Below are 20,929 nucleotides of genomic sequence, written 5' to 3'. Positions count from 1 at the left end.
TGTATTTGGAAGAAAAGTATATACTTTTTGTGTTAAACGTTTATTCTTTTCCAGGATGTAAAAACAATTTCATAAAGACTAACTCAAAAAAAATTTCTGGCTAATTGTATTTTCCCTCACATCTTTCTCACTTCCACGAAGTTTTTTAGTTCTTAGCACCTTTTTCTGTAATACAAACAATGTAGAAGAAATTATACGATTTTATAAATTTTTAAATTTTTTTTACCTTTCGCCTGGACGGAGAATCGAACCGCGGACCATGCAATTTGTAAGCCAACACACTATCCACTGAGCTATGTAGCCGTTATTGACATCAATAGACAATTACCCATATAAGTTGTATTTATATAGCATAGCGTGCGGCGCCCACGAGCCGATTAAACAAAGTTTATTTAACAGAAAAATACATATAGTTGGGCACCGTGGAGCAGTGGCTGTTACGTCCGACTCGCATGCCAAGGGTCGTGGGTTCGATCCCTGCTTCGACCAAAGGTTTTTTTTTTACATATATTCCAGATATGGTTGGAAGATTCCGAAAAAATGTTCAACATTACATTCTACTATGTAAAATTTTTACTATGAACTTTAAAATGAGTCTTATTTAAAGTCAGAAAAGAACACTGTTTGAGATAAACGAAATGGACTTTTTTTATTGAAAAAATAAAAATTTTGAAACAAACGAATTTTCTTGGTGATAGAAGTGTATACTTTTCGAAGCAATTCAAAAAACTCTAACAAAAGAAAAACGTTTTCGGTACACGTTTTCCAAACGTTTTTTTCTTTGGGTGTACTAGTAGAATGTACTAAATTTCAACCGGACTGGATGAGTTTTGCTCCTTCAAGAGGCTCAGGAAGTCAAATCTGAGGATCGGTTGATATGGGGGCTATATATTATTATGGTAAGATATGGACTAATTTGTTCATAGTTGCTATACTATATATTTACTCCACGTACCAAATTTCAACCGGATCGGATGAAATTTGCTCTTCCAAGAAGCTTCGGGAATCAAATCTGGCGATCGGAATATATGGGGTCTCTGTATAATTATAGATCGACATTATAATTATAGATGAGCCTCATCGCTGAACAAAATTTGTCGATAAAAAAGCGGATTTTCTGCCAAATTTTCTAGGGCCCATTCACTGAAAATTCGACGTTGTGGCAGATCGTAAGTCTAGTCATGATGAAATGTCAAAGCATACTGAGCATCTTTCTCTTTGACACCATGTCTGAAATCCCACGTGATCTGTCAAATACTAATGCGTGAAAATCCTAACCTCAAAAGAATCACCCTTTACTAACAACACGTGCTAAATTTCAACCGGATCGGATGTATTTTGCTCCTTCAAGTTGCTATACTATATATTTACTCTACGTACCAAATTTCAACCGGATCGGATGAAATTTGCTTCTCTTTGAGGCTCCGCAAGCCAAATCTGGGGATCGGTTTATATGGGGGCTATATATAATTATGGACCGATGTGGACCAATTTTTGCATGGTTGCTAGAGATCATATACCAACACTATGTATAAAATTTCAGCCGGATAGGATCCAATTTGCTTCTCTTTGAGGATCCGCAAGCGAAATCTGGGGATCGGTTTACATGGGGCTATATATGTTTATGGACCGATGAGAACCAATTTTGGCATGGTTGTTACAGACCATATACCAACACTATCATTGGATCCAAATATTTGGATCCAAATCTTTGAGTGTATATTAAATTGTTTAAATTATTAGTTTTTATTTTCGATTTCCCTTAATAAACATTTTCTTATAAAAATCGTTGATCCCTTGTATTTTAAAGTACGATAATAAAAAATTGAGAATCCGCCTTCAATTAATTAACAGAAATATATATGACCATGCTTAATTAAATTCCATCAAGAATACGAATATTCCATACAGAACACTCAATGCCTGTAGTGGTCCTATATATTTCACTGGGCCATAAAATATAATATCAATAAATATCACATGGCTTATTCAATGGCTAGCTGGCCGGATGACTGGATGTCTACCTCAAATAGCCTACAGAAATTGCATGTCGCCCTGATGTTAGTATCGGTAACCGGATAAACGGTCACATTGTTTTTTTTATTACAAAATATAATTAATCGATTGCAACAAATTTCATAAAGCAATATTGTATGGTGGCGTTAAACAGCCAACAGCATGGAAACCTCAGTAACAAAAACCCAAATCATGAACTTGACCACTTGCTGCTGGTGGAGACAACACAATAGGCACAAGTGCTTGGCTCTGCACAAAACACAAAAAGCCCAGATATATTTAATTTTATTTTTTTTATGATTCATGATATGGACATTTGCACTCACATCGATAATTTATGGATTTCTGATTGAAGCTTACGGATTTTAGGTAAATCCAGATGGTTGCTTTTTTGTTTTTGTTTTTGCTGTTGTAATGTTTGAGGTGATAGATGATTGGCGTCATATGAGCACATTGTAATTTCACATATGGTTGGGTATTTCCCTGTTAAATGATCGCTTTAGAAGTAAAGCAGTTTAGATTTTGTGTAAAAATAATTAAATGTATATTTAATTCACTATTTATATCCGTGTTTTATGGTGTTCGTTACAAAATTTCTTATTTCTATATATGGATTTAAGTCGTATCATTTCTGACAGTTAACAAACAAAGAAGAAACATTTTTGTGCTGATCATATCAAGTAGAAAAATATTGAGAATAAATATTTTTAATTTTTTTTTTAATTTTTGAAAAGTTTGGCTTGAATGATATGGGAAGGTTCCTTCTCTTTGTTCAGGTTAGATTTAAAATACTAAATGTTCAAGATTTACTTTTAATTTACAGGGAACGGAAAGTAAAAATGGCTATTTTTTATTTCAATTATTCCGATATACTTTAAATATAAGCGACAAATACAGGATGGTTGTCCAAGAAATACTGCATAAAAAGAAAATTTCATTAAGGCAATAAAAACTTTCAATAATATTATTTTCCATTGTATTGTAATTATTTAGTTAGAACCCACGACTATAGGATGATGATGGATGCACTAAAAAAAAAAAAACATGCCCGGTTACAAAGATTTTGTCTCTACTTTAAAATTTTTGGTATTGATCCCGAGCCAAAGAAGCAGAGAATACAAGTAAGGACACTTTTAAGATACAATTCTCTTTTAAATTAGGATTTTGTGTACTTGCTTCTAGGAAGCAAATTTTAATTTTTCGCTTTATCAGCTTTTTTATACCCACCACCATAGAATGGTGACGGTAGTATAATAAGTTCGTCATTCCGTTTGTAATACATCGAAATATGTATTTCCAACTATAAAAGAAAATGTGGTCTTAGGGTGAAATTCTAAGATGATCTAACGATGTCCGTCTGTCTTTTGTAATCAACCTTCAATTTTGAAGCAATAGTGTTGAAATTTTGTACAAACTCGTCTTTTGTCTGCAAGCAGATCAAGTTCGAAGATAGAATATATCGGTCCATGTTTCGATATAGCCCCCCCATAAAAAACGGTCTCCAGATGTGATTTTTGTGTGGACATGCTAGCCGTAATTTTATTCCGATTTACTTTAAATTGGAAATCTAGAGGTATTTTATGTCCATAAACGGACATGCCAAATTTTTAATAATCGGTCTCTATTTTGATATAACTCCCATGTGGAAATGATGCTATGCTAAACAAAATTTGCATTCAAAATTTAAGTATAAGAAATCTTTGGCCTCACGATTATATTTGTAAACATGCAAAAAATGATGAAGTAACACCTTGACGTGAGAAGTAAATCTGGAAATCATACTTTAGATTTCGGACAATTTTAATGACGAGTGCACGTGCCAAAAATAATCCACCAAAATGTGAAGAAAATTTTGCCAAATATCTACCAAATTAAAAAAAATATTTGGAAATGTTTGATCAATTTTTTTCGAAAGAAATGTTTTATTTCTTTATTTTATCTAATTTTTAAAGATATTTGTTTTTAATGGAAAATTTTGTCAGTTTTTTGTTTCTAAATTTTATTTCTATAGAAAATTTTATCAAAATTTTGTTTCTAGAAAATTTTATCAAAATTTTATTTGTAGAAAATTTTGACAAAATTTTATTTCTATAGAAAACTTTGCTAAAACGTTTTATTTCTATTGAAAATTTTGTCAAAATCCTATTTCTATAGAAAATTTTGTCACCATTTTATTTCTATTGAAAATTTTGTCAAAACTTTGTGTCTTCAGAAAATTTTGTCAAAATGTTATTTATAATAAAAATTTATTTTTATAGAAAACTTTGTCAACATCTTATTTCAAAACTTGATTTCTTGAAAATTTTGATAAAAATGTATTTCTATAAAAAAATTTGTCATAATTGTATTTATAGAAAACCTTGTCAACATTTTATTTCTATGGAACATTTTGTCAAAATATTATTTCTATAGAAAATTTTGACAAAATTTTTGTTTATATAGAAAATTTTGTCAAAATTTTTGTTTCTATAGAAAATTTTGTCAAAATTTTTGTTTCTATAGAATATTTTGTCAAAATTTTTGTTTCTATAGAAAATTTTGTCAAAATTTTATTTCTGTAGAAAATTTTTTCAAAATTTTATTTCTGTAGAAAATGTTGTCAAAGTTTTATATCTATAGAAAACTTTGTCAACATTTTATTTCAAAACTTGATTTCTATAGAAAATTTGTATAGAAAATATTGTCAAAATTCTATTTATAGAAAATTTTGTCAACTTTTTATTCCCATACAAAAATTTTGTCAAAATTTTGTTTCCATAGAAAATTTTGTCAAAATTTTATTTGTATGGGAAAGTTTGTCAATATTTTATTTCTATAGAAAATGTTGTAAAATTTTTATATCTATAACAAGCTTTGTCAAAATTTTATTTATAGAAAACTTTATTAAAATTTTATTTCTATAGAAAATTTTGTCAACATTTTATTTCAAAACTTGATTTCTATGGAAAATTTTGTAAAAAATGTATTTCTATAGAAAATATTGTCAACATTTTATTTATAAAAAACTTTGTCAAAATTTTATTTCCATGGAAAACTTTTTCAAAATTTTATTTCTATAGAAAATTTTGTCAAAATTTTATTTCTATAGAAAATATTGTCAAAATTTTATTCCTATAGAAAATATTGTCAAAATTTTGTTTCTATGGAAAGGTTTATCAAAATTTTATTTCTAAAGAAAATTTTGCCAAAATTTTATTTCAATAGAAAATTTTGCCAAAATTTTGTTTCTACATAAAATTTTGTCAAAATTTTTGTTTCTATAGAAAATTTTGTCAAAATTTTTGTTTCTTTAGAAAATTTCTTCGACATTTTATTTCTATAGAAAATTTTGTCAAAATATTATTTCTGTAGAAAACTTGGTCAAAATTTTATTCATAGACAACTTTGTTAAAACTTTATTTCTATAGAAAAATTTTGTCAACATTTTATTTCAAAACTTGATTTCTGTAGACAATTTTTTAAAAAATGTATTTCTATAGAAAATTTTGTCAAAATTTTATTTCTATAGCAATTTTTAACAAAATTTTATTTCTATAGATAATTTTGTCAAAATTTTATTTCTATAGAAAATTTTGTCAAAATTTTATTTCTATAGAAAATATTGTCAAAATTTTATTCTTATAGAAAATATTGTCAAAATTTTGTTTCTATGGAAAGGTTTATCAAAATTTTATTTCTAAAGAAATTTTTGCCAACATTTTATTTCAATAGAAAATTTTGCCAAAATTTTATTTTTCAAAATTTTTGTTTTTATAGAAAATTTTGTCAAAATTATTGTTTCTATAGAAATTTTTGTCAACATTTTAGTTCTATAGAAAATTTTGTCAAAATTTTATTTCTGTAGAAAACTTGGTCAAAATTTTATTCATAGGAAACTTTGCTAAAACTTTAGGTGTGTTCCTTTACTTTACTCGTAGTAAAAAGTAGTAAAAGAGAGAAATATTGAAAATCCTCTCTGATTTCTATATTTGTTAAATGTACAGGAACGAAAATATTGTAAAAATTTTAAAAATGTCAAATAAAAAACAAAAGAAGCATTGTGATTTGAATAAATATTTTCAAAACATGTAGGTAAATTAAATACTTTTATATCGATTTTTTTTTTACAAATGGCAGATTTTTTGGAGGAAACTTTGAAATCCTTATTACGATAGAAAGAAGCTATGGTTTTTACTTTGTTATAAAAAGTACTCCTTTTGCAAAATTTTTAATCAAAGTAAAACTCTGGCTTCTGGGCCATAAAGTAGAGTAATAGCGCATATTATCAGTATCTTATAAGGTGGAGTTTTTCACCTTATAAGGGGTTTTTCACCTTATAAAGTATATAAAGTCTTGATCAGGGAGAAATTATAAGACGATGTCTCTCTGTCTGGCTATCTGTTGTAATCAGGCTACTTCCTTCAATAATGAACCTATAGTGCTGAAATTTTAACAGACACGTTTTTCTTCTACATGCAAGTCAATTTTGAAGATGGGACTACTTCGGCCTAAGTTTCGATTTTGCTTCCATATGAACCGACCCCCGAATTGGGGTCTTCATGACATAGACATTAAAACTATTATCCGATTTGCATGAAATTCAAAACGTAGAGGTACTTTTGGTCCATTAAAGGGTGTGCCGAATTTGGTGTGAGTCGGTCAATGTTTTGGTACTTTTTTTTCGAAACAAGTGGTATTGGTTCGGCATTGTTTTGAAATTCCAAATTGTGGAGTCTACACGTTAAATCTAAAGCACAAAGGTGCACAAAATTTTCCTCCAGAATACGTAGAATTTTATAAGGAATGTAGTCCTTCTAGACTCAAAATACAGACCCCACTTTGTTCAAATTTTGCAAAAAAATAAATTGTGAGGCCTATCTCGCAAATATTAGATATATTCACACACATACACAATCTTTTTATGGTAGTTTATAAGTTCTATCCAGCAAAGCAAAAATCATGAAAATCGGTGCATAATTGCGCGTTTGTCAAGTAACACTAAATTGCATACATCCGAGGTGTCCAACTTCCAACGTCTATAGACCAGCCCGTGAATCCACTAGGGACCTACAAACCTCTAAATATAGAGAAAAACATTTCAGCTTTGGCACAAAGAAAAAATTATGATGATATCTTAATCCATTAAAAAGTTACAAATTTATTTCCAAAAAAAGCGATTTAGAACTACTTTAGTTTGGAAAATTTGAAAACAAATAATTATTTTTGTCATGACATATCTACAACTTTTACTCGAAAGAATTTGTCGAGTAACTTGTAGTAAAAAAAATTAAAAGAGACATGCATTTTGACATTGTTCTCTTAAAATTGTTTACTACTTTTACTATTTTTTGGGGTTGAGGAACGGTTTCTAGTAAAAGTAGTAACTAGTAGTACGTAAAGGAACACAACTTTTATTTCTATAGAAAATTTGTCAGCATTTTATTTCGAAACTTGATTTCTATAGACAATTTTGTAAAAAATGTATTTCTATAGAAAATTTTGTCAATATTTTATTTATATAGAAATTTTTTTCAAAATTTTATTTCTATAGAAAATATTATCAAAATTGTATTTCTTAGAAAATGTTGTCAAAATTTTATTTCTATAGAAAATTCATGTACTGCTCAAATCTACCAAATTATCAAGAATTCTACAAATCTAACAAACAGTATAAAAAATCTACCATTGTTGTTAGAATTCTACAAACTGCGGCAATCATGCTTCTATGCCCTCCAGAAGTAAAATCAGGATATCGTTTTATATGGAGACTTAACCAAGCCGATAAAAACTTAATTCAAATTGCAGACAAATCGAATAAGAATTGCGGTTTATAAAAACAAAAGAAATCAAATGGAGAGATCGGGCTATGTGATGGTTATACAAAACCATGTATCGATCCATACTATATTTGGCACATCTGTACTAAAATACCCCAAGATTTCATATTTCAAGCAAATTGTATAAATATTTCTAAAAGCAAAAGGACTATACTCATGAGATCAATCAATATGGACATTAAACAAATACATGACCTTTATATTCTAAATTTGGCATATCTCAACCTCTAGGTATCCAATTTTAGGCAAATCGGATTAAAAATTGCGGTTTCTAGTACCCCAAGGAGTCAAATCGGTAGTTCGGTCTATATGGGTGCTATATTAAAACATTGACTCTATTCGGCACACCCGTTTGCAGACCTACCCTCTGGTTATTTTTTCCATTTAAATATTTGTGAAAACGTTACAAATAATTTCATAAAATTTGGCAATTGCATTACATAGAATATTGAAGTTCGTTATTGTTCTTTTTCGCTTAAATCTAAATTATTTCGAAAGTAAAATTCGGACGATCAAACGTGATGCCGTCTAAATTCACATACTTCGATCACTAAGTGCATATCCACTCGCGCATCTATACCTTGTAGATAATCATGTTCAATCCACGTGCTGTCGCTGAAGTCATTTTGTATCGCTCCCACCAATGTAGACAACGATATTGACACCTGTTGCTGCTGTGCACGTTCCGAGAGGTAATTTTCTGTCTTGCTAAGTAATTATCAAGAATTTTAATTGAAAACAATTGTTGTGGATAAAAATTCTCACGCGCTGCTTGAATACAAATTGTGGGATATTTATGGAGTGACGAGATAATGCCCGTCTCTTTATAGGCCAAGCTAATTTTCTCACAGATAGCAAATCTCTTTATTTCTCATATTCTATGGCTCTAACATAATTGACAATCATTATTTCATTAAATAATATGCATTTAGTATTTATCCTTCAAAATGTTAGATTTCTATCTGCTATAATCGTGCCACTTTGAGGTAGGTCTGGGGTATGTATTAAATTTGGCGTCGAAATTGTGTAGTACATAAAGTAATATCTGATCTTTATACAAGACAAAATGCCGATATCAATGTTATAATCAATGTTAACGACATCGACAGCACCGATCTGACCTAGGTTAGGTTAGGCACAGTGGCAGCCCGATATTTCTGGCTCGCTTAGACTATTCAGTCCATTGTGATAACACAGTGGTGAACTTCTATCTTATCACTGAGTGCTGCCCGATTCTATGCTAAGCTCAATGACAAGGGGCCTCCGTTTTATAGCCGAATCCGAACGGCGTTCCACTTTGCAGTGAAACTACTTAGAGAAGCTTTGAAACACTCAGAAATGTCACCAGCATTACTGAGGTGGGATAATTCACAGCCGAAGAACTTTTTGGTGTTTGGTCGAAACTGGATTTGAACCCATGACCCTGTGTACGCAAAGAGGGCATGCTAACCATTAAACCACGGTGTTACGTGGTTTAATGGTTACCATTAAACTAGGGAGTTACGTCAATATTACTTTAAAGAAAATTTGCTTTACTTCAAAGATATACCACATTAACGGAGGGAGGCAATTTTTAAAGATTCGTGACAAAAGTTCAATGAAAAATATTTTTGAAACAACCCAAAAGACTTTAACGAAGGGACACACGTTTCCACGATTTGTGTCCAAAATTTAACAAAAAAAGATTATAAACTTTCTTTCAATAAAAATTTCATTAATTCAAAGAAATTTGTCCTTATTATTGTGTAAATTGCGAGTTTTAAAATGTTGGTAGCATTATTGTTCATATTAGGACAATATTTTTTTTTCAGTGTAGGTAGGCCCATTGTATCAGTCTGGAACAACCTCTTGATCATTCCAATTGCGTCACAAAGGCGCAATGCTATATTTAAACTGGAGTATCGGCACCAGTCCTGTGATGGGTCCCTCAGTGGCAATTTGCTCCAATTTCCAGTAGGAAAAAATATTGAAAACTTCATTATACCCACCGCCATAGAATGGTGATGGCAGTATAATAAGTTTGCCATTCCGTGTGTAACACATCGAAATATCGATTTCCGACTATATAAAGTATATATATTCTTGATCAGGGATTGATGTCCGTCTGTCTGTTTGTATGTCTGTTGTAATCACACACAAAAAATAATATATTTATTTTATGAATAGTGTTCACAAAAATTTTCCAAACACAGGATTCATAAATTATATGAAAACAATTCATAAAATCAAAAATACAGGTTTTCATTGACTATGAATATGTACATAATATGAATGGAAATTTTAATATTACAAATGAAGTATACATATTTTTGTCATTGGAAAATATGTACCTTTACATAATATGTACTAAAAACGTCATGCATTCTATGCAACTTTTCTTTTAATTTTCCCCTAATTCTTAATGCCTGCATAATTGGTCACAATGTATGAACACATTTATTAAAACCCGCATTAAAGTCCAGCCAGCAAAGAACATAATTTTATAATATTTTATATTATTGATAAACATGAGCACAAACGCCTCCAGTTAATATTGTTTTTTCGTATTTTTTTTTTTTTACAGCAATAAAAAATCTTCAAATCCCGACGGCGACTCAAACTGTACTGAAAAACTCAAATACATCAAACTCGCGTGTTACCTTCCAAAAAATATGAGAGTAACTCTATGTTGTGGCTCTATCACGCTAAGAGAAAACCAGTATTTTCGATATATTAAGTAAAATTTCATTAATTTTATGAAACCGTCTCTATATGTTATTAAAAGATTCATAATTTCATAACAAGTGTTTATGAAAACAATACATTATGTAAGTGTACATATTTTTTATGAAAAAGTCCATAAATTTATAAAAATGTACAAATTTATGTACAAATTCATATTTTATTTTTTTTGTGCACGCTACAGCCTTCAATAATGACGCTATCGTCCTGAAATTTGGCACAGATTCGTTTTTTGTTTGCAGGCAGATCAAGTTCGAAGATGGGCTATATCCGTTCAAGTTTTGATATAGTCCCCATATAAACCGATTTCCCGATTTGGGGTCTTGGGCTTATAAAAACCGTATTTTTATCCAATTTGCCCGAAATTAAAAATCTAGAGGTACTTGAGGACCATAAAAAGGTGTGCCGAAAATGGTGTCCATCGGTCCATGTTTTGGTATAGCCCCCATAAAGACCGATCTCCCGATTTTGCTTCTTGGTCGTCTAGAAACTGTATTTTCTTTCCGATTTGCCTGAAATTGAAAATCTAGAGGTATTTTAGGACCATAAAGAGGTGTGTCGAAAATGGTCCGTATCGGTCCATGTTTAGGTATAGTCGCCATATAGACCGATTTCCCGATTTTTATTCTTGGGCTTCTAGAAACTGTATTTACTATCCGGTTTGCCTGAAATTGGAAATCTAGAGGTGTTTTAGGACCCCAAATATGTGTGCCGAAATTGAGGTGTATCGGTCCATTTTTTGGTATAACCCCCATATAGACCGATTACACGATTTTACTTCTTGGGCGTCTAGAGACTATATTTTCTAGCCGATTTGCTTGAAATTGAAAATCTAGAGGTATTTTACGATCACAAATAGGTGTGTCGCAAATGGTGCCTATTAGTCCATATTTTGGTATAGCCCCTATATAGACCGATCTACCGACTTTATTTCTTGGGCTTCTAGAATCCGTAGTTTTTATCCAATTTGCCGGAAATTAGAAATATAAACGTATCTTAGGACCATAAAGAGGTGTGTCGAAAATGGTCCGTATAGGTCCATGTTTTGGTATAGCCCCTATATAGACTGATCTCCCGATTTTACTTCTTGGGCTTCTAGAATTCGTAGTTTTCACCCAATTCGTCTGAAAGTGGAATTCTAAAGGTATTTGAGGAACATTAAGAGGTGGTGAGTATTGGTCCATGTTTTGGTACACAGAAAAAAATTTCCGTAGTTCATTTAACGCTAAATTTAACTTATTTTTATTGGAAAAAAATTATATTATTTTTTTTCGAAATTTTCTACAGCTTAATGAACTCTTAGTTTTTTTTAGTATGTCTCAAAAATTTTATTAACTAAACGTTGGTATAAAGTTCAATGACCGTAAACATAAATAATAATATGAACTAAAGCAAGCGAAGATTTTCGTACGATTCCCAAAAATAGTAAGAATGAACTACTGTATGCTTAAAATGGTGATGACTTGGCGCTAATGATTTTCTTCTTTACTTTTAGTTCATTTTTCTTCTATGAGAGAATGTAATTTTGTGAACTTTAGTTAAAACGTACAACATGGCATTAAATTTTCCTGATTTTAACAACGCTTTGTGGAAATCTCAAAATGTGCAGTAAAATTTAGTTCAATTTTCGTGAGAGGTAGTTCATTCTTCCTATAAAACAGTTCACTTTTTTTCGGTGTATAGCCTACATATAGACCTAACTCCCGAATTTATTTCTAGGACTTCGGGAATCCGGCTGACCACAAATAGGTCAGCCGAATATGGTGTGTGTCGACCCATGTTTTAGTATAGCCTCCACATAGACCGATCTCCAGATTTAACTCCTTGGCCTTCTAGAAACCGTACTTTTTACCCGATTTGCACAAAAATTTAAATATTTTTTATTTATTTTTACCGGTCCATTTGGCAAGGCATCGATACAGACCGATTTAACTTCTTGAGGGTACAGCCAAAGAAAAAATATTTTCCTCCGGAATGAAATTTTAGACAAAGGAAATTCCCCTTTCGTATAAAGTATTTTCGTTTAGAGCAAACTAGTCCGAATTTTTGTTAAGCGATTTAACGATTGTCTCTAAAATTTGTGTCAAAAGAAAACTTTGCTTGTCTAAAATTTCGTTCCTCAGAAATGAAATCACTTCTTTCAGGGTATAACAGGCGCACTGATCATGAAAATTGCTTGAAACTGAAAGTAAAATTTCTAGGTTTTAATCATTTAAATAATGGCGGTAAAAATCTACAGATTTAAGATTTCAAATCAAGGCGTTATTTCATCATATACACGATATGTTTATGATTTCTCTAAAACTCAAACAAAATTGGTTCTCATAAATCCAGAATCTTAATATTTTTTCTTCGGGAAGCGTACTGGTTGAACTGATTTGTTAGGGAGAAGATTTGTCATCAAACTCCCTAAAATATATTATCAAGTAACCCGCTACGACGAAGAGTTCTCAAAGTAAACTATTATATTTGATTCATGGTGGTGGATATTTAAGTTTTAATTACAATTTTATTATTTAAAAAAAATTGTCCTCAATATTGTATACATTCCGGGTCTTAACATTCACGTTGCATAATATTTAATATTTGGTCAATATTTTTTTTTTCAGTGTGGAGGATCATGTAATATATTCTTTAGAGCGTACATATTTTACTAAAAGAATACTTACCGCCATTCTTGTTTTCTCCCACAACGGAAGAAGAAGTCGTAGATATCGCTGCCGAAGACATTGATGAAGTAGATAAAGGATTTCCAATTAAGGTCGGAGCCACAGATGTTGCCCTTAATTCTCTGCCATAGACTGAATAAGACATATGAAGTATCATAAGCATAAAAGTCATGATTGAGAAATGCATATTGGCGCCTTTAATTGACCTCAGGTGTGAACAGTTGTGAATAGTCTCCATTGGTTTTCGTTGATTACCGTTTATCACAGACATGTTGGCATAATTAATTCGTCAATCGTAGCAATGAAGTAAACACCAGTTAGCCACAAATAACGATTTGTCCCTCGAAAACAATAAAAAACAAAATCACTCTGAAATGAAAACAAACATAAATATGAGACCAATTAATTAATTGCTTCGTTTTGTTAAAACATTTGCTAATATTTAAAGACTGCAAATGGTATGCACATTCAGTTTGTTCACAATTCACACAATTCCATTTTTTTTTCAACAAAAATGACAATATTAATAATTGTTTTGTTTGTTTTATGCAAAATACCCCATCAGAAAACTAAGGTAAATATTTGTTAAAAATGTATTAGCTTGAAATTGTCACGAAGTCAACGGTTTAAATGTGGGGCTATCTACTACCGTGAGTGCTGCTGGCGCTTTGCTTGCAGTGATGGGTAATCAAATAGCAGAAGTATTAAAAATTTAAATAAGGTAAACAACATTTAAAAAATATTTTTTTCTTTAAATTTAGGACAAACATCTTTGGAAATTGCGTCCATTTGTCAAAGTCGTACGACTTTAACGTAAGTCAAATATTTCTTGAAGTAAAGAAAAACATTTTTATACCCACCACCATAGGATGGGGGGTATATTAACTTTGTCATTCCGTTTGTAACACATCGAAATATTGCTCTAAGACCCCATAAAGTATATATATTCTGGGTCGTGGTGAAATTCTGAGTCGATCTGAGCATGTCCGTCCGTCCGTCCGTCCGTCCGTCCGTCCGTCCGTCCGTCTGTTGAAATCACGCTAACTTCCGAACGAAACAAGCTATCGACTTGAAACTTGGCACAAGTAGTTGTTATTGATGTAGGTCGGATGGTATTGCAAATGGGCCATATCGGTCCACTTTTACGTATAGCCCCCATATAAACGGACCCCAAAATTTGGCTTGCGAGGCCTCTAAGAGAAGCAAATTTCATCCGATCCGGCTGAAATTTGGTACATGGTGTTAGTATATGGTCTCTAACAACCATGCAAAAATTGGTCCACATCGGCCCATAATTATATATAGCCCCCATATAAACCGATCCCCCGATTTGGCTTGCGAGGCCCCTAAGAGAAGCAAATTTCATCCGATCCGGCTGAAATTTGGTACATGGTGTTAGTATAAGGTCTCTAACAACCATGCAAAAATTGGTCCACATCGGTCCATAATTATATATAGCCCCCATATAAGCCGATCCCCCGATTTGGCTTGCGAGGCCCCTAAGAGAAGCAAATTTCATCCGATCCGGCTGAAATTTGGTACATGGTGTCAGTATATGGTCTCTAATAACCATGCAAAAATTGGTCCACATCGGTCCATAATTATATATAGCCCCCATATAAACCGATCCCCCGATTTGGCTTGCGAGGCCCCTAAGAGAAGCAAATTTCATCCGATCCGGCTGAAATTTGGTACATGGTGTTAGTATAAGGTCTCTAACAACCATGCAAAAATTGGTCCACATCGGTCCATAATTATATAGCACCCATATAAACCGATCCCCCGATTTGGCTTGCGAGGCCCCTAAGAGAAGCAAATTTCATCCGATCCGGCTGAAATTTGGTACATGGTGTTAGTATATGGTCTCGAACAACCATGCAAAAATTGGTCCACATCGGTCCATAATTATATATAGCCCCCATATAAACCGATCCCCCGATTTGGCTTGCGAGGCCTCTAAGAAAAGCAAATTTCATCCGATATGGCTGAAATTTTGTACGTGATGTTAGTATATGGTCTCTAACAATCATGCAAAAATTGGTCCACATCGGCTCATAATTATATATAGCCCCCATATAAACCGATCACCAGATTTGACTTCCGGAACCTCTTGGAAGACCAAAATTCAACTGATTCAGTTGAAATTTGGTACGTGGTGTTAATATATGGCTTTAAACTCCCATGCAAAAATTGGTCGATATCGGTCCATAATTATATATAGGCCCCATATAAACCGATCCCCAGATTTGACCTCCAGAGCCCCTTGGAAGAGCAAAATACTTCCCATTCGGTTGAAATTTGGTACGTGAAGTTAGTATATGTTATCCAACAACCATGCAGGAATAAGAAGTTTTAAGATACCACAACCCAAGTAATTCGATTGTGGATGACAGTCTTTCGTAGAAGTTTCTACGCAATCCATGGTGGTGGGTACATAAGATTCGGCCTGGCCGATCTTGCGGCCGTATATACTTGTTAATTTTAAGATATAATCTTTAAATTAATTGATATAATGAATTTCAGATTAAAAAGAGATAAAAAGGCTTCAAATACTGGCATCTTATAACTGTAAGAAATACAGTTATAAGGATTAAATTTTTCATAACCGGCCAATACATGGGAGCTATTTCTAAGTCTGAACCTATTTGGATTATATTTTGCAAGTTTCGTCATTATTGCAGGAAATTACCTTGTGCTAAATTTGAGTAAGATCGATTAATAAATGAGGCCACTATAGTCACAAATAGGTTATAAGGTGCAAATTTTTGAAAATCGGGCGTTACGTATATATGGGAACTATATCTAAATCTGAAACGATTTGAATGATATTTTGCACTTATAGTCAGTACTATAGAAGATTAGAGTAATAATTTGTAAAAATCGGACGATACATACCCAGCAAAAACTAGGTAACCACATATCATTACAATTGGCATTACCAGGAGTAAAGCTGTTATTACACGTTGCATTACATTGCGGCGAGTTATAATGACTAACTTGTAATGACAAAAATAAATACTTCTCGGTAATTTTTGAATTGTTATTTTTAAATTTTTAGGCAGTTGGCTGTTAATGACTTAATAAAATAGAATAAATGACGGTACCATTAGATATAATTATTCACATAATTGAGCATGTACTTAAAAAATGATTTTTCCGTTAAGAAATTTTTATCACAAATAATTCATAATAACCCCCATTTTCATGAAGCTCCGTTAGTGGTTCGTTAGCTAACGAACTTTTAAACCGCACTATGAACATATCTGTCATTTTGCCTATATATTCCATACATCAGTTAGGAACTTAACTGCTGAAAATTTTTCAGTTAAAGTTAACCGGAGAGAAGACATTTGCAATTTACTTTCTGTTAACTGGCAGTTAAAGCCTAACGGAGCTACATGAAAATGGCCGTAATTGTGTTTTAAATAAATGCTTTCTTATACCTCATTCACATTACCCTTCCCAAATGCACTTAAACTAGATTTCAAATGCCATTTGCCTTATAAAAAGGGGCTTAAAATCCTTAATATTTTCGAGATTTGGTTGCCTGAATAAATGGCTATTTTGCAAGCTTTGGTGTATCTACGAATAAATGATTACATATTAGGTGATTATATGCTTTAAAAACACTACTTATTTCATTGCCGAAATTACGCCTGGGGAGAAGTACTTTCCTCCTAGGACATGCGTATATAAATGTAATCCGGAGCGATGCCAATTAATAAGTGGTTATTCATTTTTAAACAGGCTTACCTACAAGATTACCGGGTAATGAGAGTTTTTGCTGGGTATATATATGGGAACTATAGCTAAATCTCTACCGATTTCGATAATTATTTGCACATATAGTAAGTGCTATAGAAAATTAGATTTGGCCAACTTTGAGTCAGATTGGTTGATAAATAAGGGACTTATGGCCAAATTTGGGAAAATCGGGCGATACATATATATGGGAGATATATCTAACTGAACCGATTTTGATGAAATTTGGAACACTTAAAGGGTGGTCAATGAGATTACTTTGTGGAAAATTTGAAGCCGATCGGTTAGTAAATGATCGCAATATGACCCCATTTATCGTGAGGTGTGCACGTGAGTAAAATATTCACGCTCACTCACGACGGAAAAATCTTACTCACGCACGATATTGTTTGGTGGGACTCACGCACACTCACGGTATTTTCCGTATAATTTTATTAGTAATTTACATGATTAAACTCAAGAGCGTTATTAAACTCTTAACATCCCAAGTGTCACGAAAAATGTAAATGAATTGAACTCGTAAGCCTTTTAGGTCCGTGGGAGGGATTATTTTCATGAGCGTGTTTTTCCGAAATTCGTTACTCACGCACACTCACGAAGACATTTGGTTTGTTAATCACGCTTACGCACACTCACAACGTTGCCATCAGCGTGACTCACGCGTGAGTCACGTAGATTTTCGTGAGTCACGACAATTTCGTCTTACGTGCACACCTCTAATATATATGGGAGCTATTTCTAAATTTAATCCGATTTTTCCAAATTCAATAGCGTTCGTCCGTCCCTGTACCAAAAAAAAAAAAAAAAAACAAGTAAGGAAAGTCTAAAGTCGGGCGGGGCCGACTATATTATACCCTGCACCACTTTATAGATCTAAATTTCCGATACCATATCACATCTGTCAAATGTGTTGGGTGCTATATATAAAGGTTTTTCCCAAATACATACATTTAAATATCACTCGATTTGGACAGAATTTGATAGACTTTTACAAAATCTATAGACTCAAAATTTAAGTCGGCCAATGGACTAGGGTGGAACACAATGTTAGTAAAAAAATAAGGGAAGCATTTAAATCTGAAGCAATCTTAAGGAAACTTCGCAAAAGTTTATTTATGGTTTATCGCTCGATATGTATATATTAGAAGTTTAGGAAAATTAGAGTCATTTTTTCAACTAGTCGACTAAGCAGTGGCGATTTTACAAGGAAAATGTTGGTATTTTGACCATTTTTGTCGAAATCAGAAAAACATATATATGGGAGCTATATCTAAATCTGAACCGATTTCAACCAAATTTGGTACGCATAGCAACAATGCTAATTCTACTCCCTGTGCAAAATTTCAACTAAATCGGAGCAAAAAAATGGCCTCTGTGGTCATATGAGTGTAAATCGGGCGAAAGCTATATATGGAAGCTTTATCTAAATCTGAACCGATTTCCACCAAATTTGACACACATAGCTATAATGCTAATTCTACTCCCTGTGCAAAATTTCAACTAAATCGGAGCAAAAAATTTGCCTCTGTGGACAAAGGAGTGTAAATCGGGCGAAAGCTATATATGGGAGCTATATTTAATCTGAACCGATTTGGCTGATATTTTGCAAGTTTTTCGAGACTCATAAAATATTGGGATGTACGGAATTTGAGGAAGATCGGTTGATATACACGCCAATTATGACCAGATCGGTGAAAAATATATATGGCAGCTATATCTAAATCTGAACCGATTTTTTCCAAAATCAATAGAGATCGTCTTTGAGCCGAAACAGGACCCCATACCAAATTTTAGGACAATCGGACTAAAACTGCGAGCTGTACTTTGCACACAAAAATACATCAACAGACAGACAGACAGACGACATCGCTAAATCGACTCAGAATTTAATTCTAAGACGATCGGTATACTAAACGATGAGTCTCAGACTTTTCCTTCTTGGCGTTACATACAAATGCACAAACTTATTATACCCTGTACCACAGTAGTGGTGAAGGGTATAAAAAAACGCCACATACCAAAATACGTCAAAATCGGTTAATAATTGCGACTGGAATTCTGCGAACAACAAATACATGGACGGACGGACACCAAGCGCTAGATCTCAGGTGATGGTTCTGAGTTGATCGGTATATATTTTAGGTTAGGTTAGGTTAGGTTATGTGGCAGCCCTGATACATCATCAGGCTCACTTAGACTAGTCCATTGTGATACCACATTGGTGAACTTCTCTCTTATAACTGAGTGCTGCCCGATCCCATGTTAAGCTCAATGACAAAAAATATTACTCACTTCTTCTGAATTTTTGATGTAGCCCCCATATGAACCGACCCCTTTTTTTAAATCTAGAAGCATTTTATGGTATATACTGAAAAGTATATTCTTGTCCTTAAAATACGAATGCGTTTTTTGCATTTAATAAAATTTTCTATACAAAAACAATTTTGACAAAATTTTCTATAGAAATAAATGTTGATAAAATTTTCTATAGACAAACATTTAACAAAATTTTCTACAGAAATAAAATTTGGACAAAATTTCTATAGAAATAAAATTTGGACAAAATTTTCTACAGAAATAAAATTTTGACAAAATTTTTTATAGAAATAAAATTTTTAACAACATTTTTTTATAGACATAAAATTTTTAACAAAATTTTTTTATAGAAATAAAATTTTTATAAATTTTATTTTCTATAGAAATACAATTTTGACAAAATTTTCAATAGAAATAAAATGTTGACAAAATGTTCTATAGAAATAAAATTTTGCCCAAATGAAACAAATTTCCGATACTGGTTCCTGAGGACCTGTGTATTGGGTGCTCCTGCGAAATTGTCCCAGGACGTGTCCTTTGGGATGAGTCCAAGACGCGTCCTAAAATGTAAATTTACCCCGTCAATGACAAAACCATGTTAAAGTGACCGGTCCCTTCCACACTGAAAAAAAGCATGCCGGTTCCAAAGATTTTGTCTTTACTTTAAAAAATTTGGTATTGATTCCGAGCCAAAGAAGCGGAGAATACAAGTAAAGATACTTTTAAGACACAATTCTCTTTTAAATTTGGGTTTTGTGTACTTGCTTCTAGGAAGCAAATTTTTATTTTTCGGTTCCTCAGCTTTTTTTCTTCATATGCTATCAAAGTCCTTTAAAAACGAGTTAACGACAACTTTATTTTCCACATTAAGACTCGACTTCCAGTAGAAATTATGCTATGTTTCAAGTAAAAAACTTCTTTAAAATAAAGTTTTGAAAAACATCTCCTATTTTTGAACGATTTTTTGCTTTGTAGTCAAGATGCAAAAAGACAACAAATTTAAAGACAGTTTCATTAATTTTAAAGAATTTTTCTGAATTATTAAAGCCAAGTTGACCTTAGCCCAAACATTTTTTCTTTCATGTTATGATACCCATTTTTAATTAAAATCACTTAATTATAAGGACAATACGACTTCATTGAAAAGTTTTTCGACTTTTGGACAAGGAAAAAAACTTTATATTAGAGAAATGCGTCTTCTATGCTAAGCAAAATTTGCATTCGTATTTCAAAGACATGAAATCTTTGACCTCACGACAATATTTTTTTCAGTGCATACGTTTTGACCAGAACTGGGACTGGTACATACACACCAGGGACTAGTCCTGTACCGGTTCTGTGGTTGATCCATTTCCTGTAGGGAATGTATAAGACCTCTTAAAAATACACTGAAAAAAGTATTGTCGTGCAGCCAACGATCCCTATCCTAAAAATTTGAATTTTGCTTAGCGTTGCATTTCTCTGATATAAATTTCTTTCCTTTCCCTAAAAAACTTTGCAGGAGTGTTCAGGAGAACACATTATTTTAAAGACGTTTTTACTTGAAACAGAGCATAATTTCCACTTGAAGCCGAGACTGAATTTGAAAATTTTAGTTGTCGTTAACACGTTTTCAAAGAAAACTCTAAG

The 20,929-nt window shown here is 32.4% G+C and overlaps 1 protein-coding gene across 1 annotated transcript in view; it reads right to left on the bottom strand.

Moving 5' to 3' along the window:
* Mco1 (Multicopper oxidase 1) overlaps window positions 1-20,929 on the bottom strand; it is an 80,680-nt gene that overhangs the window by 20,967 nt on the left and 38,784 nt on the right. The window contains exon 2 of the mRNA XM_075300351.1: window positions 13,223-13,591. Within this exon, the coding sequence (XP_075156466.1) occupies window positions 13,223-13,493 (271 nt within the window). The 5' untranslated portion in view covers window positions 13,494-13,591. The remainder of the gene's footprint in view (window positions 1-13,222; window positions 13,592-20,929) is intronic.

The sequence above is a fragment of the Haematobia irritans genome, chromosome 3 (genome assembly GCF_050003625.1).
Source record: "Haematobia irritans isolate KBUSLIRL chromosome 3, ASM5000362v1, whole genome shotgun sequence".
Lineage (NCBI taxonomy): Eukaryota > Metazoa > Arthropoda > Insecta > Diptera > Muscidae > Haematobia > Haematobia irritans.
The sequence above is the reverse complement of the archived record's forward strand: the minus strand, read 5'-3'. Positions and strand labels throughout refer to the sequence as shown.